The sequence below is a fragment of the Bombus pyrosoma genome, linkage group LG7 (genome assembly GCF_014825855.1).
Source record: "Bombus pyrosoma isolate SC7728 linkage group LG7, ASM1482585v1, whole genome shotgun sequence".
NCBI classification, from domain to species: domain Eukaryota; kingdom Metazoa; phylum Arthropoda; class Insecta; order Hymenoptera; family Apidae; genus Bombus; species Bombus pyrosoma.
In genome coordinates, this window is record NC_057776.1 from 14,151,398 (window position 1) to 14,175,523 (window position 24,126).

General features: G+C 33.4%; 1 protein-coding gene across 1 annotated transcript; it reads right to left on the minus strand.

The window, feature by feature from the left end:
- Nucleotides 1-5,082: 5,082 nt before the first annotated feature.
- On the minus strand, nucleotides 5,083-10,831 carry LOC122569137. The gene is made up of 4 exons (XM_043729701.1): nucleotides 10,499-10,831; nucleotides 10,136-10,257; nucleotides 9,159-9,463; nucleotides 5,083-5,925 (listed from the first exon to the last, which is right to left on the minus strand). The coding sequence occupies exons 1-4, from the start codon at nucleotides 10,829-10,831 to the stop codon at nucleotides 5,681-5,683; spliced, it is 1,005 nt and encodes a 334-aa protein (XP_043585636.1). The 3' UTR covers nucleotides 5,083-5,680.
- Between the last annotated feature and the right edge of the window lie 13,295 nt (nucleotides 10,832-24,126).

Genomic DNA, 24,126 nt, shown 5'->3' on the forward strand with positions numbered 1-24,126 from the left:
ATGATATATATATAAAGATTCGAGTTATCCAAATTGGTCTGTATTTAATAAGTGAACATCAATAGTGATTGCTCCACGTGTGACATTAAAGGGTTTGCAAGGGAAGTTTCGTAGTTTACGGCGTGTTTTAGTGCTACTTTATGACGAGGTAGGGCTGATTAAATCGTTCGATTATCTCTCGCGGATTATCTGCAACCTCGATGGTTTTACGACATAACGGGGCCCTGGAGATTGAATAATAAATGCTTTTGTATAGCAGTCGCAAGAAGTCTTCATTGCATTTGATTTGTTGTTCCGTGCTAATGTTCGCGTTCAGTGTATGCCTGATTTATAGCTGCCGTTTTGCAATGACCTATACGCGGGAAATTTAATTGAAAAACATTTCAAGTTGCTCCGGAACAATATGTATTTAATATCGCGCAATCCTACGCGTAATATAGTATAGTAACTGGTAGAGAATGTAAAATGCAAAGGTAACACAACTGCTGCTTGTAATTACTGACTGAACGAGGTTTCGTAAGAGGAGTTTCAATGGATCTTACTTTAAAGGTTTCGCGATTATCTTACAATTCATTTCGTTCTTTTATCGACATTATTTTGACACTTTAAACGTTTGGTATTTATTGGCTGCAAAATCAAAAAATAAATAAAAATATTCAGTCTAAGTAATTAAAAGATATAGTTATTCTTTTTTTCTGATTGTTTCGTTGCTTGCTTGTTACATGTAAGTGAAAGTTTAATATGTTTTTATTTCTCTAATTTATTATCGATAAGTTTCAAAGAGATCCGTAGCATTTGATAACAAAAATATTCTATCGGAAGCGAAACTGGATTAACAATTTTTGCTACACGTATGTATATCGAAATTATGTTGCTCGTGCGAACGTATATGTGTGTTAAGTGTATAGAAGAATAATGATAACAGATAACAAAATTCCGAGGAAACATATCTCATATTTTATGGTGCGCTTAATCTCGTGTTGATGACGCCGATTGCATCATTTAATGAATTTCATATGTTTTATTAGTAATTTATTAGCTTTATTGATGGAAATTCCATGAGATAACATGATTTGATTTATATCGGAAGTCATTCAGTGAATGTGCCTTTTAATAGAAAGTACTTAGAGCTTTACATTACATAAGAAAAATTTGGAGATTTCTACCTATAGTACGTGTTTCTAGAATCTTCTAAATTACCAAATACCATAAATTGCACCTATTATTATAAGCAATTATAATATTTTATTTTATAATCACGATTTATGACAAATTTTCACGTACCTGTTATTTATTATTTGTAATATGTTTCGTGTGATTTTATAAGTATATTCTTCACCCTTAATAAAATTCTAACAAATCAATCTCAAATTTCATTTTGTTTATCACTTTGTACCAACTTTAACATTGCATGAAATGTTTTTTCATTAAGAAAATGAATTATTACACAGCCTCTACCGCTTAAGTATACATATATCCTTGAAACTACCCTTGTTTCTTACAACCAACGATTTTCTTTCCCAACATCCGCGCATTCTTCTCGCGAAAATAGAATATTTCTTTACGCCGGCAGCTTTTATTTTACAGAACTATCCAACTAAAAGTACTCGTAAAATTCTTCAACAAACTCGAACAAAGGGACGTAAACGTCTAATAAGACCGTAGCCTTTCGAAACACGTCGACGATTCGTTCGTTCTTCCGATCGATAAACGTTCCAGTCGAGCGTCCCCAAGAGCGTCACCATTTAGAATCATTAAAAAAAGAAAGAAGAACGTGCATTGTCGCAAAATAAGTACATTTGTACGCGGCAATTGCAGTTTTTGAGCTGTTAGATCGCGATCGGTGCAACGTTGCTTACACTTATCTTTGCGTCTCACGTATCGAATGGTACGCGGGGCGGTGTGTAAGCGCGTGGCATTAAAGGTTCACAGGCAATTCCCTTTGGTTTATGGTGTATTTAGTACCGCGGGTATGGCCGTTTCATAGGCCATACGTTGCTGTGGCTGCTCGTCGAGGAGGCCGTAAACCAGGGTACAGGATCGGCCGCGCGAATCCTATGCCCGTTTTTTCGCGCCACTCGTACATTGTACACCAACCGTACCGAGTAATCTCTTTCTACCAAGCTCGTGAATTTTTCCAATTTTTTTTTTATTCATATTCTTCTTTCTTCCCTTCTGATTATCTATCTTGCCTTGTATTATTCCTGGCTTCTTTTTCTCGGTATAGTATAATGTTTTGCGAACTTGTTTAAGTTGGTATGGTTGCTGGGGCTGTTCAAGCGACCAGGAGTTGTAGTTTCTTTCTTCTCACGTAAAAAGGCATATGTCGAGTTTGTGCGGCGCGGCAGGATGAAAGGGGGTAGTTCTTCGAAAGTTATTTTTCTACGTATATTGGACTTTGGGGAGTAATTAAATGGCGATTAAGTTTTATTAAATTGTAACGTAGGACATTTCCTACGTTCGATGGATAATACTTTACTGAATCTTGAAACAGATATCTTTATACAGATAAAAGGATGGGTACGTATACTCCTTAAATATGGAATTAAATATGGAAATTCTACAAATTCTTTGACGCATTAAGACGCGTACTCTTAGAATGTAACATAATTTAATCGTCTTGACATTTATTAAGAAGAAAAGAAGTAGGGAACGAGTATCAGGAAAGAAGAAATGGTTGGTTAAGTTGGTTAAGAAAAAATATAAGATACAATGGTACAAAAATTACATACACCAGTTATATTTACGCGAATTCATAAAAATGGTAGGCTTAATATTATATCTGTTCATATCTTTTAGGTCCCCGCTTTCTTCCCTATGTAAGTGTTTACCCAAGTGTAGCTATTTCCTCGGCGTTGAGAAAATTATGTAAAGTGTTTGCAATTTCTGGTAATAAAGTGTCTGCAATTTTATCCTAAGATATTTATGATATTTAAATACTCTAATATTCCTAATTCAATTTAGGAATACGTTGATAATAATAACACCGTTATTTAAGCATAAATAATTTCAGTTGCTCCGGTAAGGCAAATATACAGAATTCGATATATGCAGACTTTCGTAACTGACTGTATATTGAGTATCGTCGGAGTGAGTTGAGAGTCGTTTGAATATCGTATCTGAGGAAAGAGTTGTCAAAACGTTTCAGTCGTGCCGAGTGGTATATTAATTTATTATAATCATTATACATTCTACCGCCGTTTGTCATCAACATTCATAATAAATTCTTATTTATCACTCGTAATATTTCCACAATAGATAACAATAAATCCAAGAAATATCATCGTAAATTGCAAGGTAAGAAATCTAGAGAACGAAAAGTATGGCTCACGCATACTCGAGAGACCTGTGTACACGTGTAGGCACGCGTGTTCGCGCGGGATGAATTCGTGTACTGGCCGAGTCTCGCGTGTCGGAGCGCCGTTACTCGCTGGACCGTTGTCACAACCTGGTCCGCTTCGTATCGGCTTCCTATCCCCGCTTTCCTTCTGGAAAAGTTCCGTTTACACGCTCGTCGACGAACAAATCATCGCCCGCTGCGATTTGCCATAATTAGCATACGACCTCGCCTACGCGTCAAGCCGCGTTCACGGCGGGTGAGTTCTTTTTCACAGGATGTCCCACGCGAGTGCGTGCCCGCCGGTGTTCGTATTCCGTGGTGGTGGTCGTCTTCTTTGTGTTTGTAATGTTGGAATGAAGGTAGAAATATAGAAGAATGGAAATGAATATTGAAATGGTTGAAAAAGAGAAATAGATATAGAAATAGGTAGATAGAAAAATGGAAAAATAAGCGGCGGAAATTGATATAGGAACGTAGAACGCAAATGGAAAAACAGAAAAATAGAGAAATGGATATAGAAATGTAGAACATAAATCGAAAAATGGAAAGATACGAATGGAAAAAGAATACAAGGTAAGTAGGAGAATGTGAAGCATGAAAAATGTGAAACATACAGGTATAATTGATAGAAAGGTGATTGATAATCAACTGTAGATTCAACAGAGCTGTCAACTTATAATATAAATCTGTACAAAATAATGTGAGATAACAACGTGAGTAACGCGAGTATGAAAAAAAGGACAATATCGAAAATTCACTTTAAAAAACGATGCACCGGTTATTTTGCGTTATATTCTATTATAAATTTTTTTTAATTTAAAAAAGGAATTTTAAAAATAACGATATTCGTAAATACATATTTTGGGACTTACAATGATAAATAAGCCCGTAACTAATTTCATTAATATAGTATTTCGCTAAAAATAGAAACTGCATACGCATACTGATTACTAAAGTTCGAAGAGTTCTGGCACTGCAGGAGAAAGGGAATTTTTAGAATGGAAGTCATCGCTAGTATCTACAATTGAATAAAAATAGAAATTGAACAAGTGTTCTTTTTCTGAACGAAGCTCGAAGAATCATCTCGCACTGTGGGAGGGAAAGAATTTTTAGAAGTACAATTTCAGGATAAGAATTCTGAGATTAGCATGTACAACAAGATGAAATTGTGGTAGTAGTAAGTTTAGGAGTGCGTTAGTATAAAAGGAGCAGAGCCCTTAAAAAAGGGCGGACTGAAGGTTCAGTGCAGAGTTGCTCGAGAGAATTCGGAGAGTCAGCGCAGGATACGAGTGAGTGAAATAAATATTTGTTTGATTAGTTATATAAGGTAGATGTTATTAAAATATACGAAATAGTTCGATCGTCTTAATTCGTGATTGTTAGTATTTAATAATGTTAAAAAACATGTTCCAAGATATAAAACATAGAATATTGTTCACGATGCAATTGGAAGGATGGCAATCTTATCTATTTCGCCCGTGAATTTATTAACCATCTATCTTTGTACTATGCAGCGCAGAATTTTTAATAATTTCCTATTCAATAAAGAGAAAGTAATTTTATTTTTATAAAATTTTATATACATACGTAGCATGGCAATTATTTAAAGCGTAAGTTAACAATTGTGCACGTACATCAACGTACGTAGGAAGATGCGTATCTGCATATAATTTTACTTTGAAATTGAAATACTAACTACACGTTACTTATAAATCTCTCCAAAATTCATTGTGAAACTATAAAACATCAACTTAACACGTTAACAAACTACTAACGATATCGATATACCTCGTACAGCACGTAGTAAGTATACTTGTACTTGTGCTAGATTTATATTATAAAACGAAACAAGCGGCTACACATAGATACAAACCATATTTCGCTTGATAAATCATTATCGTAATCATGCAGGAAACATATATTTTATCTCGTCAACCAGCGAAACGAAATTATTTTGAAACTATTATTAATTACGGTAACAGTTATAAGATTAATTAATTTATTCGCATCAGGCCACACAAAACCAGTAGCTAATTTAACAATTTACAATCTCGAGGCTCAATTTACGCGCCTAATTGATATCTACATTAATCAGAAAGATTCTTAGGGGAAAAAGACGAGTGAAAAAGTTCCAAGACGTATATTTAATTCAATTCGAATGATACGACTGAGAGCAATTTAAAGATACTTCTCGTAATCCTTTTTGGCTTGAACGCAATCGATCTCTGTGAACGCGTCTCTGTGTCAGCATGGCGGTCAATTAATGCACGGAATTAATTAGACGAACGATCGAATCAGTGTACGGAATTAATAATTATAATTCGAGTGGTGTAATAATTATTACGGGAAAGCAACCTGTTTCCACCCAGGTTGACCGAGGTTAATTCGATGTAAATATATGTAAGTGCTACGGATACACGTACATGTTGCAGAGGGTTCGGCCGATTTAAATGTTCTCAAAGTTGTACGGTAGAAAATTATTGTGATCCTTCGACGAAAAGGAACTGTCCGCGGCGGGATAATAGCCAACGTTCGCGTGAACTTTGAACAAGCAGCACGCTCCCGATTGGATATACACAGTGTATCTGCAACAGAGAATATATTTATTGAATGGTAGTCAGATATTAATTTATGATTTGACGAGCGAAATTTTATATGAAGTTAGGAAATTGGATTTTCATTGCCCCTTGTGATTTAGGTTATAGCTTTCAAGTGATGTTTAACAATATCCGAATGAAAACATGTTGAATGGAAAGTTGGGAATATTGGAAGTTAAATTGGAAATTCAATTTAACAATTCGTGATATTATAGGATTTACAATTTAGAATTTATTTGTCACTATATATATCCAAATGAAGAAATGCTGATCTTGGAAATTGAATTCGAAATTCAGTTCATTATTTTATAAGATTATGTTTTGTAATCCTTGTTCAATGTATACTAGAATCGTAATTCAATCTCAATTTTGATATTCTGTGATTGTTGTGTAAATGCTACGATTACAAGTACTTCCATTACGATCGGTTTATGTGAAAAGTACTGTATATTTGTACTATTCTTCACTTTGTAAGCGAAATTTTATTTTCTTATAATTTACTTCCTTTTTAATGTATTTTGTTAAGAGTTTCATATATTTGCACAAATAATTTATAAAACTAACGTATAATATAAATAACACGTTATCTGTAAAGTATCCTAACAATATGAGAGCTTTCATTCCTATCAACCTATCAATCTGCATAGAATCAAATCGTTCATTAAACGATATCAAACTACGATAACAACTATAAAACGATATAAAAATATTATTTCTAAAGCAAATTACAGCCCAAAGGAATGTCACTATCACCACAATTCTCCCATTAATTTATATATGCAGACTTCCGCCTCCCTCGTGCAGAGCACTCGCGTGTCGCGGTCACGTGTCGCATTAATAATTCATTTCCGCATATCGTGCGTATTTCACGTATTACGCGAGTAATCGATTAACCTCCCTGGAAGCAAATTTGACTACAACATCTGGTAAAATTCAAGAAACACACGTGCGACCATCGAACGTTCTGGTCGCATTATTTTTCTTTTTCATTATTTTTCCAAACGTGTCCGGTACACGAAGCGAATAAATAATATCTTTTTGTCAAACATCGTGATTGTTCGATTAAAAAAATGAAAGAATTTATAAAATACGTGTTGTCATGCACTGCAGACACACCCTGTATACGGGTGGTTGCAGCTACGAGCAACTACGACAGGAAGTCGTTACGGGATACCGGTAACCGTGAGGCTAAGTCAAATCGATGCACGCGAGGCGCTTTCGAAACTCGCTCGCTCCTCCCACTGCGGAAAATAAATAATAACGCGCGAGTAGCCGGCAGTTGTCCGTGGGACGATACCAAAGTTGTTTTAGCCGAGATGTTCGAGTTCGTGACAAACGTAGGATGCACTTTTCCGATGCTCGTTTTTCACTCGCGTTCCAATTAGCTACCTGATTTGCGAAGACAGAATTATATGAAGACTATCACGTTCTATAGTTTATCAGGTTGGTGCGTACGAAATATTGTTTCTCGAACTTAATATATCTGAGAATGTAAAGAAAATATTAAGGGAAGGTCTTATAACAGATTCCAGTTAATTTAGTTTGTAATCTTTACGCGAATTAAAAATCTGTGTGTTTCAAAAGCTCCTAAGTCAAAGCAAGGTATTTAGAACTTACGCAAAAGATAGAAATGAAACTTTTTACAATATAATTCATTGAATTTATGAAGAAACTTGCCGTAGGTAAGAAGGTAGGTGCTGAAAGCTTCTATTCGTTATTGATTATTATATACTTTGAAATCCATATATTTCTTTTTTTTTTTCGACTATAAACATTCAACAAAATTCAGCACAATTTCGCACTATTTCGTAAAAATTCTCCAAAATTGATTAAAACTTGGCGAACAAATCTTATTCAAATCTTGAAAAATGTATATACTTACATTTTTCGAAACTTAAAACGAAACTTAAAAAAGTAGCCCCAAAGTACGTATTTAACAATACTGTACAAGCTTTTGAATCTGTCATTTGTTTTCAAAATGAAATAATTTTACGGAGGTTATTTGTGGGATCTAAGTTCGAAGACGGAACCGAGAAACCGATCGAAAGAAACGCGTCGGCTTAGGATGAAAAGCAGTTAACGGCATATCATGAGAAGAGAGAGCGATTCAGCGTCGTGGAGGATCTTTCTCACGGAGCTCTTCGCTATAGGGCAGAGATGTCTGCATATGCCCGACGACACGATTATGATTTATGCCGAATCGAATCGAACCTGATTTATGAGAACGTAATGTTCTTAACTCTAGGATATGCCTGCCTGCTTGGAAGACGGCTCGTGGAACGATTTCCGAAACGCATTCTTACGATCGAACTCTAGTAAAACAGTTCAACTGTCGCTCAAGGCAATGCTATCACAAAAGAAGTGTTTTCATTAAACGTGTATCGGTCATTAATAATAGTTTCCTGGAGTTTACATTCGAAATTAAAAGAATACCAATCGTATTGTTGATTTATAGTATTTTATCTTTGGCTCGCCTGTTCGAGAGATGATTTAAAGAAATTAAAAATGATTTGATAATTACATAAACTGTTAAAGTTCAACTAACGATGGATATCTTACATAATTCATATTAGTTTATAATAACAACGTATAATAAAAATTAATTATTGCATATAATTATATGTACTACGAATGGATAATATTTTATTAAAAATTAATTACTGCATGTAACAGTAACTCGAAATATAAATAAGATAATTGTAATGGATAATATTGTTAATCTTTTGGAAATATAATTTTGAAGTATATAATTGTCTACATTCTTCCAACTTTACCGGAAATAGAATTATGTATCCCCTAAATTTTATTTTCCCACCGCGTATTATTCTTATTAAATTACAAGCTCTTACAGACTTTTGTGGGAAATTTAAATATGAAAAAAATATTTAAAATACGCACGACATGTTAAATACATAAGATATCTAAATTAAAATATATATTCATAGATGTATGATATTTGTAACATCGTTTATCATCGATTAAGCTCTATTTCCTTAGTTATACTAAAAATGAACATTTGAATTTACATAAACATATTGGCAATCTATTGATCATATTTCGTTATATCAAACAAGCTATAAGTATCGATAAAAACTTTCAATTTTTGTCTAAAAAATTTCAATTTTGTATATCACAATTTCATATCTATAACGCTTAGCATTCACTTCTGTTTCTTTTTTTTTTTTATTTCTTCCCTTTATTTTTTTTGCCTTTTTTCTTACGCGTAATCAATGTTGGATCTACTAAAGGTGGGCGCGGTAATTTAGGAGGCGGACTTCCTAGAGCAAGGTAATCAGCTACCGGAGAAATTCCAACGATATCTTTCATTAGGTTGCCCGGTGGAGCGGTATCCAATAGATTATCCATCATGAGATTTCCCATGGTCGCTAAATTATCTCCGACCGGTATGCTCATTCCTTTAGATAGCTTCGATAATTCCTTAGCGTTGCACTTATATTCTGGTCCCTGGGGGTGGCTCTTGAAGACAAAGCAATTGGGTGCGAGGGCGTATGGAGTTACGAGACTTCTAAATAATATTATAATTATGCTACAGTTAAATAACGATGGAATAAGATTTTATAGAATTTGTCAAGTCGTATGTATGAGTTGTCGTTATATTTCATGAATTTTTAGTTAGTTTGTCATAAATAGACTGGAAATTTTTATTTGCACTGCAGCTTCATATCTGTATTTAACATAATTAAAGAAATGGGACCTACATAAAGATTTATTTTATAACAAGTACTCCACTTTGAATACTTTTTATATTTTTGCGAATTACATGCATTCTGAATATCTCTACACCTTTAAATCTCCCATAAGTGTATCAAAATTCACAGTCTGGTTACAGACTATGAATATTTATGCATTTACAGAAGAAATGTGCAGAAATGTGCACACAATATACAAAAATGTATAAAATATTCAAAGCAAAGTACTTCATGTGAATTTAGGTGTCATTTCTTTAAATTGAAAAATTTATCAGATTTAATAAAGATTATTTATAAATAAATTTAGTTTTAATTCTATAACTGTTGATAATTTCTTTTAAGAAATTCGGAACTTTGTCAACAGAGGATGACTGACTATACAACGCGAAAGAATTCTTTCTGGATGTAAATATAAATATTAAATTTCAAAGTTAAATGTTTAATTAAATTCACCAACTTCAGTTCATCATATAAAACTTGCACAATACCTTCCTAAATTTATAACTGTAACATCCAGATCTAAGTAACCAGCAAAACTGTTACCAGAGTCGACTAATTCGAATGGGCCACTAAATACAAACGGTGTTGGGTCCTCGACGCATACTTTGCCCTATGAAGCAGAAATTTCAAATATTTGGCTACAATGCCACCTTATATAATACTGTTACAGTGAATGTATTAACTCAATAAATATATGTATATATACACTTACTAGTTAATGTGTACATAAATGATTTGTATTAATGCATAAATGTATTCGCAAATAATTATATCTAAACTTTTAATAGTAGGACCACAGTCTGTTCATGTTTTCGCAGAAATGACGAATAAAATGGAAAATAATGTCTTACCAAGTCACATGCACAGCCTCTAAGACGTGTCTGAGTGGAACAAATAGGAAAATTGTCGTCTAGTCTAAAAACGCCAATTTTTAAAAAAAGTCTCTTCATTTTCTTGACCATTTCTTCGCATGACATTAAGAAATGAAAAGATTGGCCACCATTGAACTTGTAAATGTAAATTATATCGTCTTTAACAGATCGATCGCGTTCTAAGATCTCAGTGGCTGGGAAATTAATGAACACGACTTTCGTGACAAGCGTTGATCCGCCTGTGTCTGTGTACGCCTCCTTATTTATCATTAATTGGGACACGTAAACGTCTAAAAGATATAATCCATACATAATTTATATTTATGCGCTGTATAATTTTTTTCTTTTTGCGAGAGGTTACGGAATACTTAAAGATTTTACGGAATGAAGTTGCAACAGTAACGTAAAGACGTTTCAGGAATTTATTATTAATCATGTATAGTGAGTTTTGCCATGTTCTACTATAGGTGAATTTAAAAAATTAACGATTTACAAATTGCTTCGAAAAGAAATCTTAATGAACGAGAAACAAATATTTAAAGGAACATTTATCGAATATATTTCGAGAGAACTTCAAAATTTACAAAAAGATTATAAAATGTAACGGTACAAATATAAATGATTTATTGGTTAGAACATATTATTATAGATGTTACTATTTTATTTATTCTTATTCAGTCGAATTACTGATTTTTCTATAACGGAGTTAATCCACCGAATATATGCACAAACTCAAAAGTGGTAAACTTAAAGTTTATCATCTACAGAATTATTTTATCCTAAAGTATCAATGAACTGATATTCGTAGCAGGTAACGCAATTTAGAAAGAACATAAAACTAAGTTTTTCCAAAAAAATACTTTCTGTATGATGATGATAGAAAACGATGCAATTTACTTCGTTGCTAAGAGATGTACAAAAAGTCACGAAACCGAGATTAAGATCCATCACCATCGATCATTTTTAAAACGTAATTTCTAACAAAATTCAATCGATTCGAAAGTACGGTTAAACTCCTGCAGCGATGTTCTAATTGCGGGACAAGATTTGCGAGACGTGGCTTGTGAAGTTCGGTGAATTATAGCTGGGTCGCCGTGCTCACTGAATCTTTCATGCTCGTCTAGACCAGGTTAAGCGCTCGAGTTTACGAACGATGAAAGACGAAAGGGTTTAGGTGTCTGGGTTAGGCATAGGTTAAGTCAGGGTTAGGAACCGTGAAACCGGTTTTCAGAACCGCGAGTCGGTGATTCGGAGCCGATGTGATTTACAGTTAGACACGCGGATTGATAGACTCGTTCGGGATAATTGCCGAAACATCGTTAGCAGTTTATGGTCAAATTATTTCTTCGCACGATTCTATTATGCATTGTTGAATAGCGAGCAGATTGTAAGTTGTTGTACATAATATACATAATTATAAAAATATTCGAAAATATTCGAACTCGTAGAGAAATGTGTATTTATTACGCGTGTTATATATTAGTGAATATAATTTAGAAAATAGATACTTAAAAAATATATCGTTCAAATTTGTTATTTACAAGGATAGATTATTTGAAGTAACTTCCATAGGTTTCTGAAGTATTGAGTTCCCTGTTACAATAAGAGTCTCGTAAAGATCAAAATAAATGATAGCCTGATGATGATATATGTCTGTGGTGAATGGGATAGATGTAATTGAACATTTCAGCTATGGCACGATATTTCTTGTCTATTCTTCACCAATAAATAAGCTTTAACATGGTGTCATTGGATAACAGCAGCCTTTGTGCTGTCTAATCACAGATTTTTCTCCATAATTTACATTTTTATTACATTTTAATTTTACATTTAGTATTCAATTTTGAAATAGCAATCCCAATCCATTGTCGTTATTTAGCAGAAATTCTTCCCACTCTCAAGAAATAATTGTAAATTCCAAAGAAATTTTTAAACGATCGTAGCATTCAACAGTAAGCAATATGGCTATTGAGCAGGTTGTATATCGCACTACGTGAAATATTCTTTAGGTGATACATAGGTTGAAAGTATTCCAACACTTCTGAGTATCTTTTGATGAATGTATTATGCGTGTTATACGAAAACGAAATTTTGAATTTTCATTAGCACGGTTACGTGATTCGACTATCGTGATTATGTTGGTCAAGTTTGAAATAAATCAGGAAAAATTAGAAATTAGAAGGTATTTAGTAAATATTTTAGACCTCGATATTTCTTTTACTACGACGTATTTAACAGTTAGCATATTATATACTTTAGATGGCTATTCATTTTGTATACCAAGGACGTGATTTATACTATTTGACATATATTTACAGTAAAAATCTTTTAACTTTTAGATACATTTCCAGATTGATTTCAAATGGTACAAATATAATCGTGACAGTCGTGTCACATTAGAGTGCTAGTGGAATTTCAAAATATTTTATATAACACACAATATACACGAAAAAATTCCTTATGACAAGTGTGTTAAAATGTGCATGCTAAAATGAATCGTGTGGACATGTAGAATACATGAAAAAAGAAAGATTTTCTTAGAGGTTGCAGAGATTTTAATATTTGCATAGATAGGTAATTTTAATGTCTTACAAATAGAGAATATTTCTTTTTTCTTCTAAAAGACATAAGTAATAGGAAAATAAATACATGAACAATGAACACAGAATGGATCTATTGTTCCATATAAAAATGTGGAATATAAAATCTACATATGTGACGCCACATTTATACATAAATATATTTTAACGCATTTCAATAGATGAAGCAATGAATTCCATATTTATTAAGATAACTGTACAGTAAAATATTTTCAATTTCGATGAACGTTATAAAGAAAATCCATTAAATGATACATGATAAAAATTCAATTGAAATTATGTTACAGCCATATATTTCACAAGACATATCCAATTGCGGCAACAGTGTTGGTTTTATTTATAGCTTCAATTAAAGCGACTACATGATTAATTTTCTCACAACATATGACAAGAGGATTAGTTGATGAAGATATTAAATGCGAAATGATTTTCTAGAAAAGATAGGCAAAAATAGAGAACCATAATGCCACGATGTTGAAACAACTTCTTAATTACTTTATAATTACATCGTAATTAGAACATCGATTCAGTGTTACAGTACTACAATTCCTTATCTTACTAATATAATTTTTATTATGCTGCTGGACTATGTTGCAAAATTTTTCTGTCGATACTAATTAGTTTAGTGTCAGCTGGGCATGATACATCGCAATAAGAGTTCTTGATCATTTATCTGATTACAAGGCTACATTTATCCGATTGGAAAGCTACAATTTGTTATCTTAGTTCTACTGTTCTGTCGAGAGTTACAAAATGTAGACTGCACCTATCATATTTTTTATCTATATAATCAATACTTGTCAGTATTTAAACATACCTCCCTGTGAAAGCTGCTTATAACTATTCTATATTATTCTAAAAAAAATTTTATTGATGTTTGCATTACATTATGGAATGTTTCTTCTGTACTTAGTTGAATCTTCAATAACAGATAACATTGTGCTCTCACTAAAATCTAATATAACATTTAGTGTGTATTAATTATATCCAACACAATTCCACATGAAAATAAAAAGATGCATCTCCATCTCTTTCGTGTGTTTATTTTCCTGCACACTCAAGACATTTTTCGACGACGCTTAAAATTCGTACATAATATTTACGACATTAGTCGTTTGAGAGATGAAAATAAAAATCAACATTAAGCACTCGTACATCGAAAAAAGAACGACAAGCATCGATCAACCAATTTCGGTCATAAAATGAATGTAACTAAACGAAAACCATAATTCCTCACAAAAATAAAAATTCCTTATCAATTTTTCTCTTCTCGTACAAAATTCCATATTACTTTTAAGAAACGAAAATAAACAATTAACATCGCGTACTCATAAATCCAAAACAGAAAAGCCAACAGCCTGCCGATCGTCTCATAAAATATCTCGCACAAACGTTCGACGAGTAGCGCACCGTTACGACGCGAACGAGGCACGTTTGAAAATCTCGCGCAACGCAGCTCGAGCGAAGGAAAAACACTTTTCCGCGTTAATCGCGTACCTCGAGCTACGACAACGTGTAAGCATTTTCGACGCTATTACCTTTCGTGGGAGCTGTTAAGCAGCGTACAAAAAGCGCTCAAGGCGAAATAGATCCGGGGTGAGAACTAATTATTGTTATTAAGACGTTCGAGGGCGGGCCAGCGGTGTCGAGTCATATTCCTGCGGCTTATCGGCTCGCTGGCTCGTATCTCGTAATTAGGATATCGCGCCAGTGAATTCTTCTATGTTTTGCAACCGTTTCAACGAACGCGTGTTACACGCTGACCCTGTCACAGGGGTTCTGATTTTGTTTGCTCTTACTCAACGTTCGGCTGACAGTGAACGGCTAAGTGAATCGAATCAGATCGCGTGTGTGTTAAACTCGAAAGTGTAATTGAAATAATTTTATGTAGGAAGGGAAATTTTTAAATCGAAGTTTAAACCTTACGGTCTCATGTAATTTTAAGATGGTAATATATGGTTATATGAATTAAATCGTTCTGTCTAGCTAAACGTAAAAAAAAAAAGAAGAAAACTGGAATTAAAACGTTTTCGTGTACGAATGGCAACTTATGTTGCAATTTTAGTTGATTTGAGTTATTGGATAACGCAGACTTTGCTTTATTCTATAATTTCGAGGTGGTAATATATGATTATCGGAATTAAAACGTTATCATGTAAGATAAGAGTGATTTTTGTATTAGGATTTAATTTGGAACTCTCGTTCTTGTGCAATTTCTTGTGGTAGTACATATACGATTGAACGAATTACATTGTCTTGTCTTGTTAAATGTAAAAATACAATTAAAATGATTTTTTTGTAGAAAAAATAATTCTTTATTCGTCTTTAAGTTATTGCTTTTGCACGTGTTTGCTTTCTTGTATAATATCAAGATTGTGTGCAAAATATGATCCTGCAGACTAAACGATTTCCTCTCGTTAAACGTATAGATGCAATTAAAACACATTCACGTAAAGCAATTTTATATTTGGATTTAATATCAGAACTAAAAGCAGTGAAAAAGGACCAATTCGTAAATTTTTTGGGACATTGTATGGCATACTAAATTTTTGGAATTATTGTGTATATGTATTTTTATATTTAAAATCTAGCTTTTTCATCGCGTTTTATATTTTCCCTTATATCTTTCATTCTGAATTCTCTTTTACGTGCCTTATTTTTATTCGCCATTGGTACTAGTGTTAAATTACTTGGGATCATAGATAACATAGATACTTTGCATTCTTGCGTGATTTCCAGGTGATAATGAATGGTTGTATAAGTTACATGATTATCGATTAATTTAAAAATGCAATCGAAAGTTTTCGTGTAGGAATGGTGATTTTTATAGTAGCACCTACTAAAGTTAGCTAAGGTCCTAGGTAATCTAGGCTTTGCATTCTTGTGTGATTTCAACGTCATAATGAATGGCTATCTAGGTTAAATCGTCTTGTCTGTTTTCTAAATACAGAACTGCAATTGAAACATTCTTGAGTAGAAACGGTGACTTTTATATTGGAATTCAACGTTGGTTTAGGTTATTGGTTATCCGGATTTAGCATTCTTCTGTGATTTCTAGGTGATAATGAATGGTTGTTCGTTAGTTAAATATCCTATCTATTTGTTAAATGCAGTAACGCAGATAGAACCTTCTTACGTACCAAAGGTAATATTTATATCGCGATTTAAGTTAGTTTGGTTTACTATTGAGCCGGAATTTACGTTCTTGTTATATTTTCGAGGTGATAATAGTAGATTGTAAGATTTGAATTATCTTGTTTGTTTCTTGCGCTTGAAGGTGCAATCAAAATGCTTTTGCAATAGTGAGAGAAATACCTATTTCGAGTATCAGTTACTTACGATTAAAGCTACTAAACTATTTAGTATTTTCAAGGTTTTACTGTATGTTCAATAGAAAGAGGTATAACTATTGCTTCAAGAAAACAAACTAATGCATTGAATTGAATTAATTAAACATTCTTTCTCTGCATTTTAATTCAATATAAAGAGATATCTTTATATGAAACTAGAGAACAGACGAATAAAATTATTTTCTATCGCTATTCATTTATTCAGAAGGAGGAAGAAAGATATGTACGACAAAAGGTATGAATATAATATAATTTAATCATCAGAATAAATATCATAACGAATATAATATATAATTCAATAAATGTTAATAGATATCATGATAGTAAATATTCCTCAACGCAAGGGAGAATTACGTAACAATACTCTATCGAAAAAGGAATAAAATTAAAAGGAACAGAATGTCTTTCTTTGAAATTATTGAAAGCATATTCTGTTCTAATCCTGCTTGACAGCAACTTCGATCCATTCACATTTTAATTTGACGAACATTCAACGATTATGTCCTATGTACAGAAATTATAATCACATGATCTATGTCGCCGTACAACCCGTTTCATCGTATCGTATTTACGTAATTACCCTGTATGCTACAGAATTTTATAATAGTCCTTTGAAAACCGAAGCAAAGATGGTAGAATAAAATTGGCAAATAAAATAAGAAATCTGTAATAGCTAAATAGTTACTTCTTAAATAATGTTGTTGAAGGAGATAAACGACCAATTAGTATTTTTATTTCAAAGAACAGCCACACAACTTTTGCAGTACTTGTACTAATAATAGCAGCTTGAGCACATAAGAAAAATTATTTGATTTAACAGGATGCAATTTTACAATATATGCACTTTAATTTTTTATCAGATTCCTGATTACAGAGATATCAGTATCAAATTTATTCTTTGAAATTGTATTTCTTATATTTTTTTGTTACAAGATACTATATTATACACATTAAAATTGCGTGTATAAAGAACATATTCTTGTTGAAATAATTTATTCGAATATATAAACATATTTGTTTATTAATGAGATTCTCAAATTGCATTCCTGTCTTATAGTAAAGTCTTAAAGTATAAAAATATTGAATGATATTTTCTTCAATAATAAAATATCATTCATAAAGTAACTTACATGAATTATGACGACAATGCGGAAGAATAACATGAAAGAATAGGAAATGTCACACGAAACAGGTTTATAAAAGAAAACAAATGTTGGTAGCTTGACTTATTTTGGTACAGAATTTGTGTTCGATATTTTCGATTTGATTAATTAAGGAATTTATGTAGGAATAATATTTTTATTTATTTGCATTAGTTTACAAAATTGACCACCTTTGTACCGAGTTGTAATATAAATTCGTTCTATTCTTGTATTTATTATATTCTTTCTGGTGATAAAAAAAACATAACACGACAAAAATGTTACGTTATAAGATATTAAAAATTTCACAGGTGATACGGTTGATCGAACACAATAAATTTTCATCAAAATTCTTGCTGAATGGTTTTTAAATGTAACCTGAAAATATCGAACATATGTGAGAACGAAGTTGATAAACGGTCGAGGAAACAAAGAAAATAAAACGAATATTATATTGCAGTCCAGTCGGTTTAGAAGAAAAATAAATATGATAAGTATTATACCCTGATGTTTTTCAACCACGCATCTCGAGATAGGTTTAAGGGCTAAAATAATAAATTATTTCGATATTTATTACGTTTTTCCACCGCATTCCACATCAAACTTATCTCCTTTCTCAATAAAAAGACCGATTTCTATTTATCTTTTTTTTTTTATTTACATCGTCTATTTCAACGCCTCAATTATCAAAGTTCTCGCGTTTAGTAACATTTCAATCGCAATTTTCGATGGCGATTGAACACGTTCGTGGTGGATGGAATGCGGAGCAATTTAATACGTCAGTGAAAGCGATTATAGTTAGTTTATGCAAAATCGCTGACCGAGCGTTAAATAATTTCCGGAAGGGATACGTTTATTTTTATCTACCATAATCACCGACAGAATTTCTTGTGGTTCTATATTTTTAATTCTTAATGTTTCTTTTAGCGAAGCAACAGCGTTGGAACGTTCTTAAAATATATTAAATGGTAGCCGTTTGTAAATCGAAAACTTTATTGCTTCTTAGTAACTGACATGATGTTAAGTAACCAAAATAACTTCCTTCATTTATGTCATTGTTTCTTTACGTTCCATTAATTTATGTGTTTATTAATTCATTATATGGGATAGAAGCCACATTTTATGACGATGAAATGATTTTTCTTTGAAGAAGATGAAATCAGGAATTTAGTTCTCCACTTCTTCCGTATTTTGGCATTTTTTCGTAAAGGATAGGTTTAAATTATGTATATACGGTATGCATACCACAATAAATGTACATTCAAGGGCAAAACGTAGAAGGAATACAGTATATAAAATAATAAACAGTTCTTGATCAATATTTTGACACTGTGCCGAACACGAACGAAGAACAATACATGTCTACAAAATATGTTTCCATGAATAGAAAAATTAGGACAGATCTGATTGATTCCAGCGTAATAATATATCGTTATTAAGTTCACAAAACTTCTAATCGTGTAATTAAAGAAATTTTAAATAAATGTTTTTGGTAGTTCACAGGTAAATAAATAAATAGAAGATTTATTCGTAATAATTAATTATTTTGTGTCTTTGGCTGTATACAGTAAAGGACAAATGTTTAAGATGACTGTCTTTCTGCAAATTATCGCACTATGTTATACATACTAAATATACCAACAATTCGAAGTTGTCCTTACAATTTCATGTACACCCAGACTCTATTTACAAACAGCGACGAGACTTTCAAAACACGAACAATACTTGAGAGGATGAGCGTGGAACGATTCGATGCTACATTTCCTGCGAACATTAGTTTAGGACGAATATTCAAACACAGTGGGACATCGAATTAGTCGAAAAATAATAAGATTATTTAACATGACATATTAAATTTATAGTAACAATAACGATTTATAATACAATAACAAGTAACTAGATTTAGAAATCTGCGCGCAGAAGATAGAAAAATTGCTATATCACTTCGCAAGAAAGAAAAACATTTGCCGAAATTGCTTTTCATGTGGTGTATCCTGTAACAGGCGATTACGCTGACAGGAAATTAACATTCATTGAAAAAATATTCATTAAAAATATAATAACATAGTAAGATATTTACATAAAATAAAATAATATTAATACAATATATAAGAAAACTATCGTAATACATTATATAAACAAATCTTTATTTCAAATAACCACATAAATAAATAAAATAATATGTAACGGCATATTTGACTTCGTTATACCAAATTTATCCTGTCATCGTGCCATTTCGAAAAGAATCTCTGCAACATAAATGTAATATAATATAGCATAGAATAATAGAACGTCAAGAACATAAAATATAACCAACGAAAGTCGAATAACGCTAAACGATATTAAAAAAAAAAAAAAAATCACCAATGCCTTCTTCAAAACAATCGAATCAAAAAACTTAGTTAATAAAATCATGCAGAGATAGTAATTTAATCAATCCAATAAATCGACGAACTTAACCACATGCAAGAAACATGCCAGGTTAAGGTGGAGTCCTGTTGAACAAAGTGATGCCGAGGGGAACTAGGAAGAACATCCTGCTAGACTATAAGGACGGGAGAATAATGCGATTGCACGTTTATTCGTATATTATTGCGGCGATAAACAGCACTGTTAATTCTCGGTCGCGTTCAAGCCGGGCGTTCAGACCGGGCGTTAGCCTCATACTACGTTCCCCGATCCCGATATGATATCTCAATGACGCTTGTTGAATTTGCATTGCATTAGGCACGTACATAGCTATATACGTAGCTACGACGGTTACGTTAACAAGAGAAAGTGTTAACGATAGGGAGAGTGTTAACGAGAGAATGACGCGGTAACAACGAGGAAAAATAGTGGCAGTAACACTCTAACAATAAATGCTCGTCGTAATTTTGCCGTACGTCGCTCGCTCGTTAGACTTTTTACGCGCGGTGAAACCCGGCGAAACCGGAGGCAAAGGAGGCTCATTCCGCTCGCAACAAACGTTTCTATGTATGTATGTTCATGTAGATCGTGTACCGAGACGTTTAAAATGTTCCACCGCTGTTTTAAATTACATTGAATAGGAATAATCGAACGCTTGGATATCGATACGATTATCTTTTCGTGTTTTTCCTACGAAATGTTTATTGCACTAGATTTCCGATCATTAGGTTTGATACGGGAAAATATGAACCCACAGCCACCTTATAATGGTGTTCTATCTATTTTTTACTTCGATGAAATTATGTATTAAAGAGTTCGGAACGTGCTTTTGCGGATTTTAAGGTAATTGGACAGATTCAATATGTTGAAGCGAGTTAAACTGAGAACTTGAATTAATTATATACAAGAATGTATAAGGATGTGGCTTTATGTGGCTATGTTAAAATTTGTTAATATCTATGATACTGTTGCGAGTATTTGACAGTTATAGTTCGAAACGTTAAGGCCTGCATGCACTGCGGCAGAAATTTAAGAAGATGATCGAACTTCAATGATATCCGCGTTGTCGTTCAAATACAACGCTTTGTAAATTTTGCTTTGTAAAATACATTACATAGATAATTATGCAGCAAGACCACTGGCGCGCGAGTAACAATATTTACCAGATAATAGAATTTATTACTCAAGTTCTATCTTTCCAATAATAAATAATCTATCTAATTATTAAATACGAATAAATGTTATAATACTCGGGTTAAATCTCTAATAAATAAATAGTGAATAGATAATTAATCGCAATTAATAATTAACGTTGCATGGAAAGAATACCAAGAGCAGCTGTGTAACGCAACATTTTGTATGAAATAAAATACATTTCGTCTCTCGGCTCTATATATCACGCTCGTCAAGCCTTCTCGCTAGAGGTAGACTTCTCGTTTTCCCTCTGACTCTGCCATTAAAGCGACCAAAAAGAAAAAAGAATCTACCAGTGAAAAAAGCAAAAAAAATGTAGATCGTCAATAGCCCAACACACAAGTTCTCATCAACGCAATCTCTCGCGGGATCGCGTTGGATCGCACAAGGATGGAACACGTCGCTCGTTGGCTTATACACGCGGGATAAATTCCAGGCGGTCATTCCGTGCTTCTGACAACGATCCCCATGGACGAAAAGCGTCCTTAGTCACCACGGCGAACGGTGTAAGTTGCGCAGAAAAGCACCGATAACTGGAAACGTTGTAATCATAACTTCTTACGGGGTGACGATTACCCAAGCATCGCGCGATAAAACCGAGCCCATCCTGGTTTACTCGCCTTTCCCTTTTACTCCTCCTGCCCCTTGAACCTTCTACGTCTACGGTCTTCTCGTTTCTTCCGTTTGGTTCGATTCTTCCTTCTTCGCTTCTTTGCTGCTACTATTTTTCTTCTATTTTCTCTTCTCGACTCTCCTTCTCCCTCTTGGCGATCGTCGTGGTTTCCTCAGGCATCGTATCCGTTCGAACTCGCATGCGAGAAGAAGGTGGGCACCGTTTCGTCGATAACGAACTGGTTAACACGCGTTCATTACCCGCGGCCACGTAGGTATATTAACCAGGCCCGATCCTGACCGGATCCTCTTCTACCTGCCAGCGGCCATCTCGTAATCATTTCTTTCCGTTTCCCCCCACGTCGTTAGATATCCGATCGGTCACGCGGTGCTTTATCGAATTCCAATGGAACACCGGTGGTAGAGAGAGAGGGGGGGGAGGGAGATCATTTGGATAACTAATTGGTCAATGACTTACGGCTACGTGGTAGCTATTTCGATGAAGTGAGGAATGTAGGTTAGAAGATCGAATGACATGTAATATTTGCAAACTTTGTGCGATTAGTAGAATGTTTATGTACTTGTTGGAGATTTGAGAATGCAAAAAATAAAGAAAAAAAATGTGAACATCATACGAATAAATATGTACAGTATCCAAAATACTTGAAGGTACAAAAATGCGTATGATACACGATAGGCACATGATAAATCATATTTGTCATCCTTCGTAGAAGAGCAATTTTATAATTCAATAATGTGTAATTGAACAATTTAATAATTCGATAATTTGACAATTTAATGGTAGATCAATATAATTTAGTAATTTGGGTATTTAGCTTGTAATTAATATTTAAAAATTAAATCACTTCTTCACAAATATTGCTGTGATTAAAAATAACAGAAATAATAAATCGATGGGCAACACCTTTCACTTAAAAAAGGTATAAATACGACTGAAAGATCACTGCAACGTGCATTTATAAGTACATTTGTAAGTAAAATTGCAACGGTGTATTATTAGTCTGTGCAACCAATTATTTGAGTCTCTACTCTTGAATTTCCTCCTCTTGCTTAATTGCCCACTTAAATAAATTTTCAGTTAGTTTATTAAAGACACTAATGCACTTATATTTAATCTGAACCGGTAACAAAAACTTTAATCAAAGGTATGATTTAAATAAGCAATGATAGATGTTCCTTGCTCAAATTGAATATTCGCATATGTATTGCATTGTAGAGACGGATATAAAACGATCTAATCGACACCTTAATTAGCGTCATAAAGTATTTTTACGGAGATACAGTCTAATCATACGTGATCTCGTTTGGCACGTTATGAACTGTAATTTATTAAAATTCGTAAAAATATAACGGAAATGGCACGGAAACCTGATTTTCTGCTTCGGGAGATAAAAGGAAAAATGTTAAAAATTCCGTATAGGTATGATGAAACATTAAGATAGGTATAAGGCAGATAAAGTTAGTATAGTCAGGCTCTATGAAAGATACATTTCAAAAAACAAGTGTCAAATATTAAGTGCCATATTATGGGACCATTAGGAATTATCCTTTTAAATTTTCTGTTACATATAGAAATAACATTTTGTAGCTGCGAAAGATGTTTAACTCAACAATATATTTTTCTAATTTCTAACTCCTTGTAGTAGGTGTATCATTAACACGCTTACAATTAGTGGATACTTCTATAGTGGAGATACTTCTCGGATTTTTTATTTTACTTTCTTTTAACCAGCTTTGTACCAAGGATACATTATTTTTCCTATCGGCTCGGAACATTATATTCTAAAGTCTATCCTGTAAAATGAAAATCTACAGAGTAGCCTTCAACGATGAAATTAACAATCTCAAATGTCAATGAATTATAATTGATCAAACAGCCACACCTAAAATAATCCAACCTTTCAAATCAAGAGACTCATAGCTCCGACGACGCTTCATTCAAACCATCGTGTATCGTCGTTGCTCGTGTCCTAGAGCGGAGTCGACTCGCTAAAGGAAACTAACCGCGACTACGAAATTATGCAGTGGCCTCTTCCGTTAACGGAGGAACTCGTTCTCCGCTACGACAGACGGTCCACCTTAATCTTGGAGGTCTGGCCGAGTCGAACGGCACGGAACAACGGGCAGTAGTACACGGGAAGGCAGCATTAGCGTGCTAAGCAGATGCAGATGAAACAAATGGATTCGCTCGGTGACCGTCGTAAATCCACGGTATCGTTGACACGATCCGTACACCCTCGCACGAACCGTGCTACGAACTCTCTCCGCTACGACCTTCT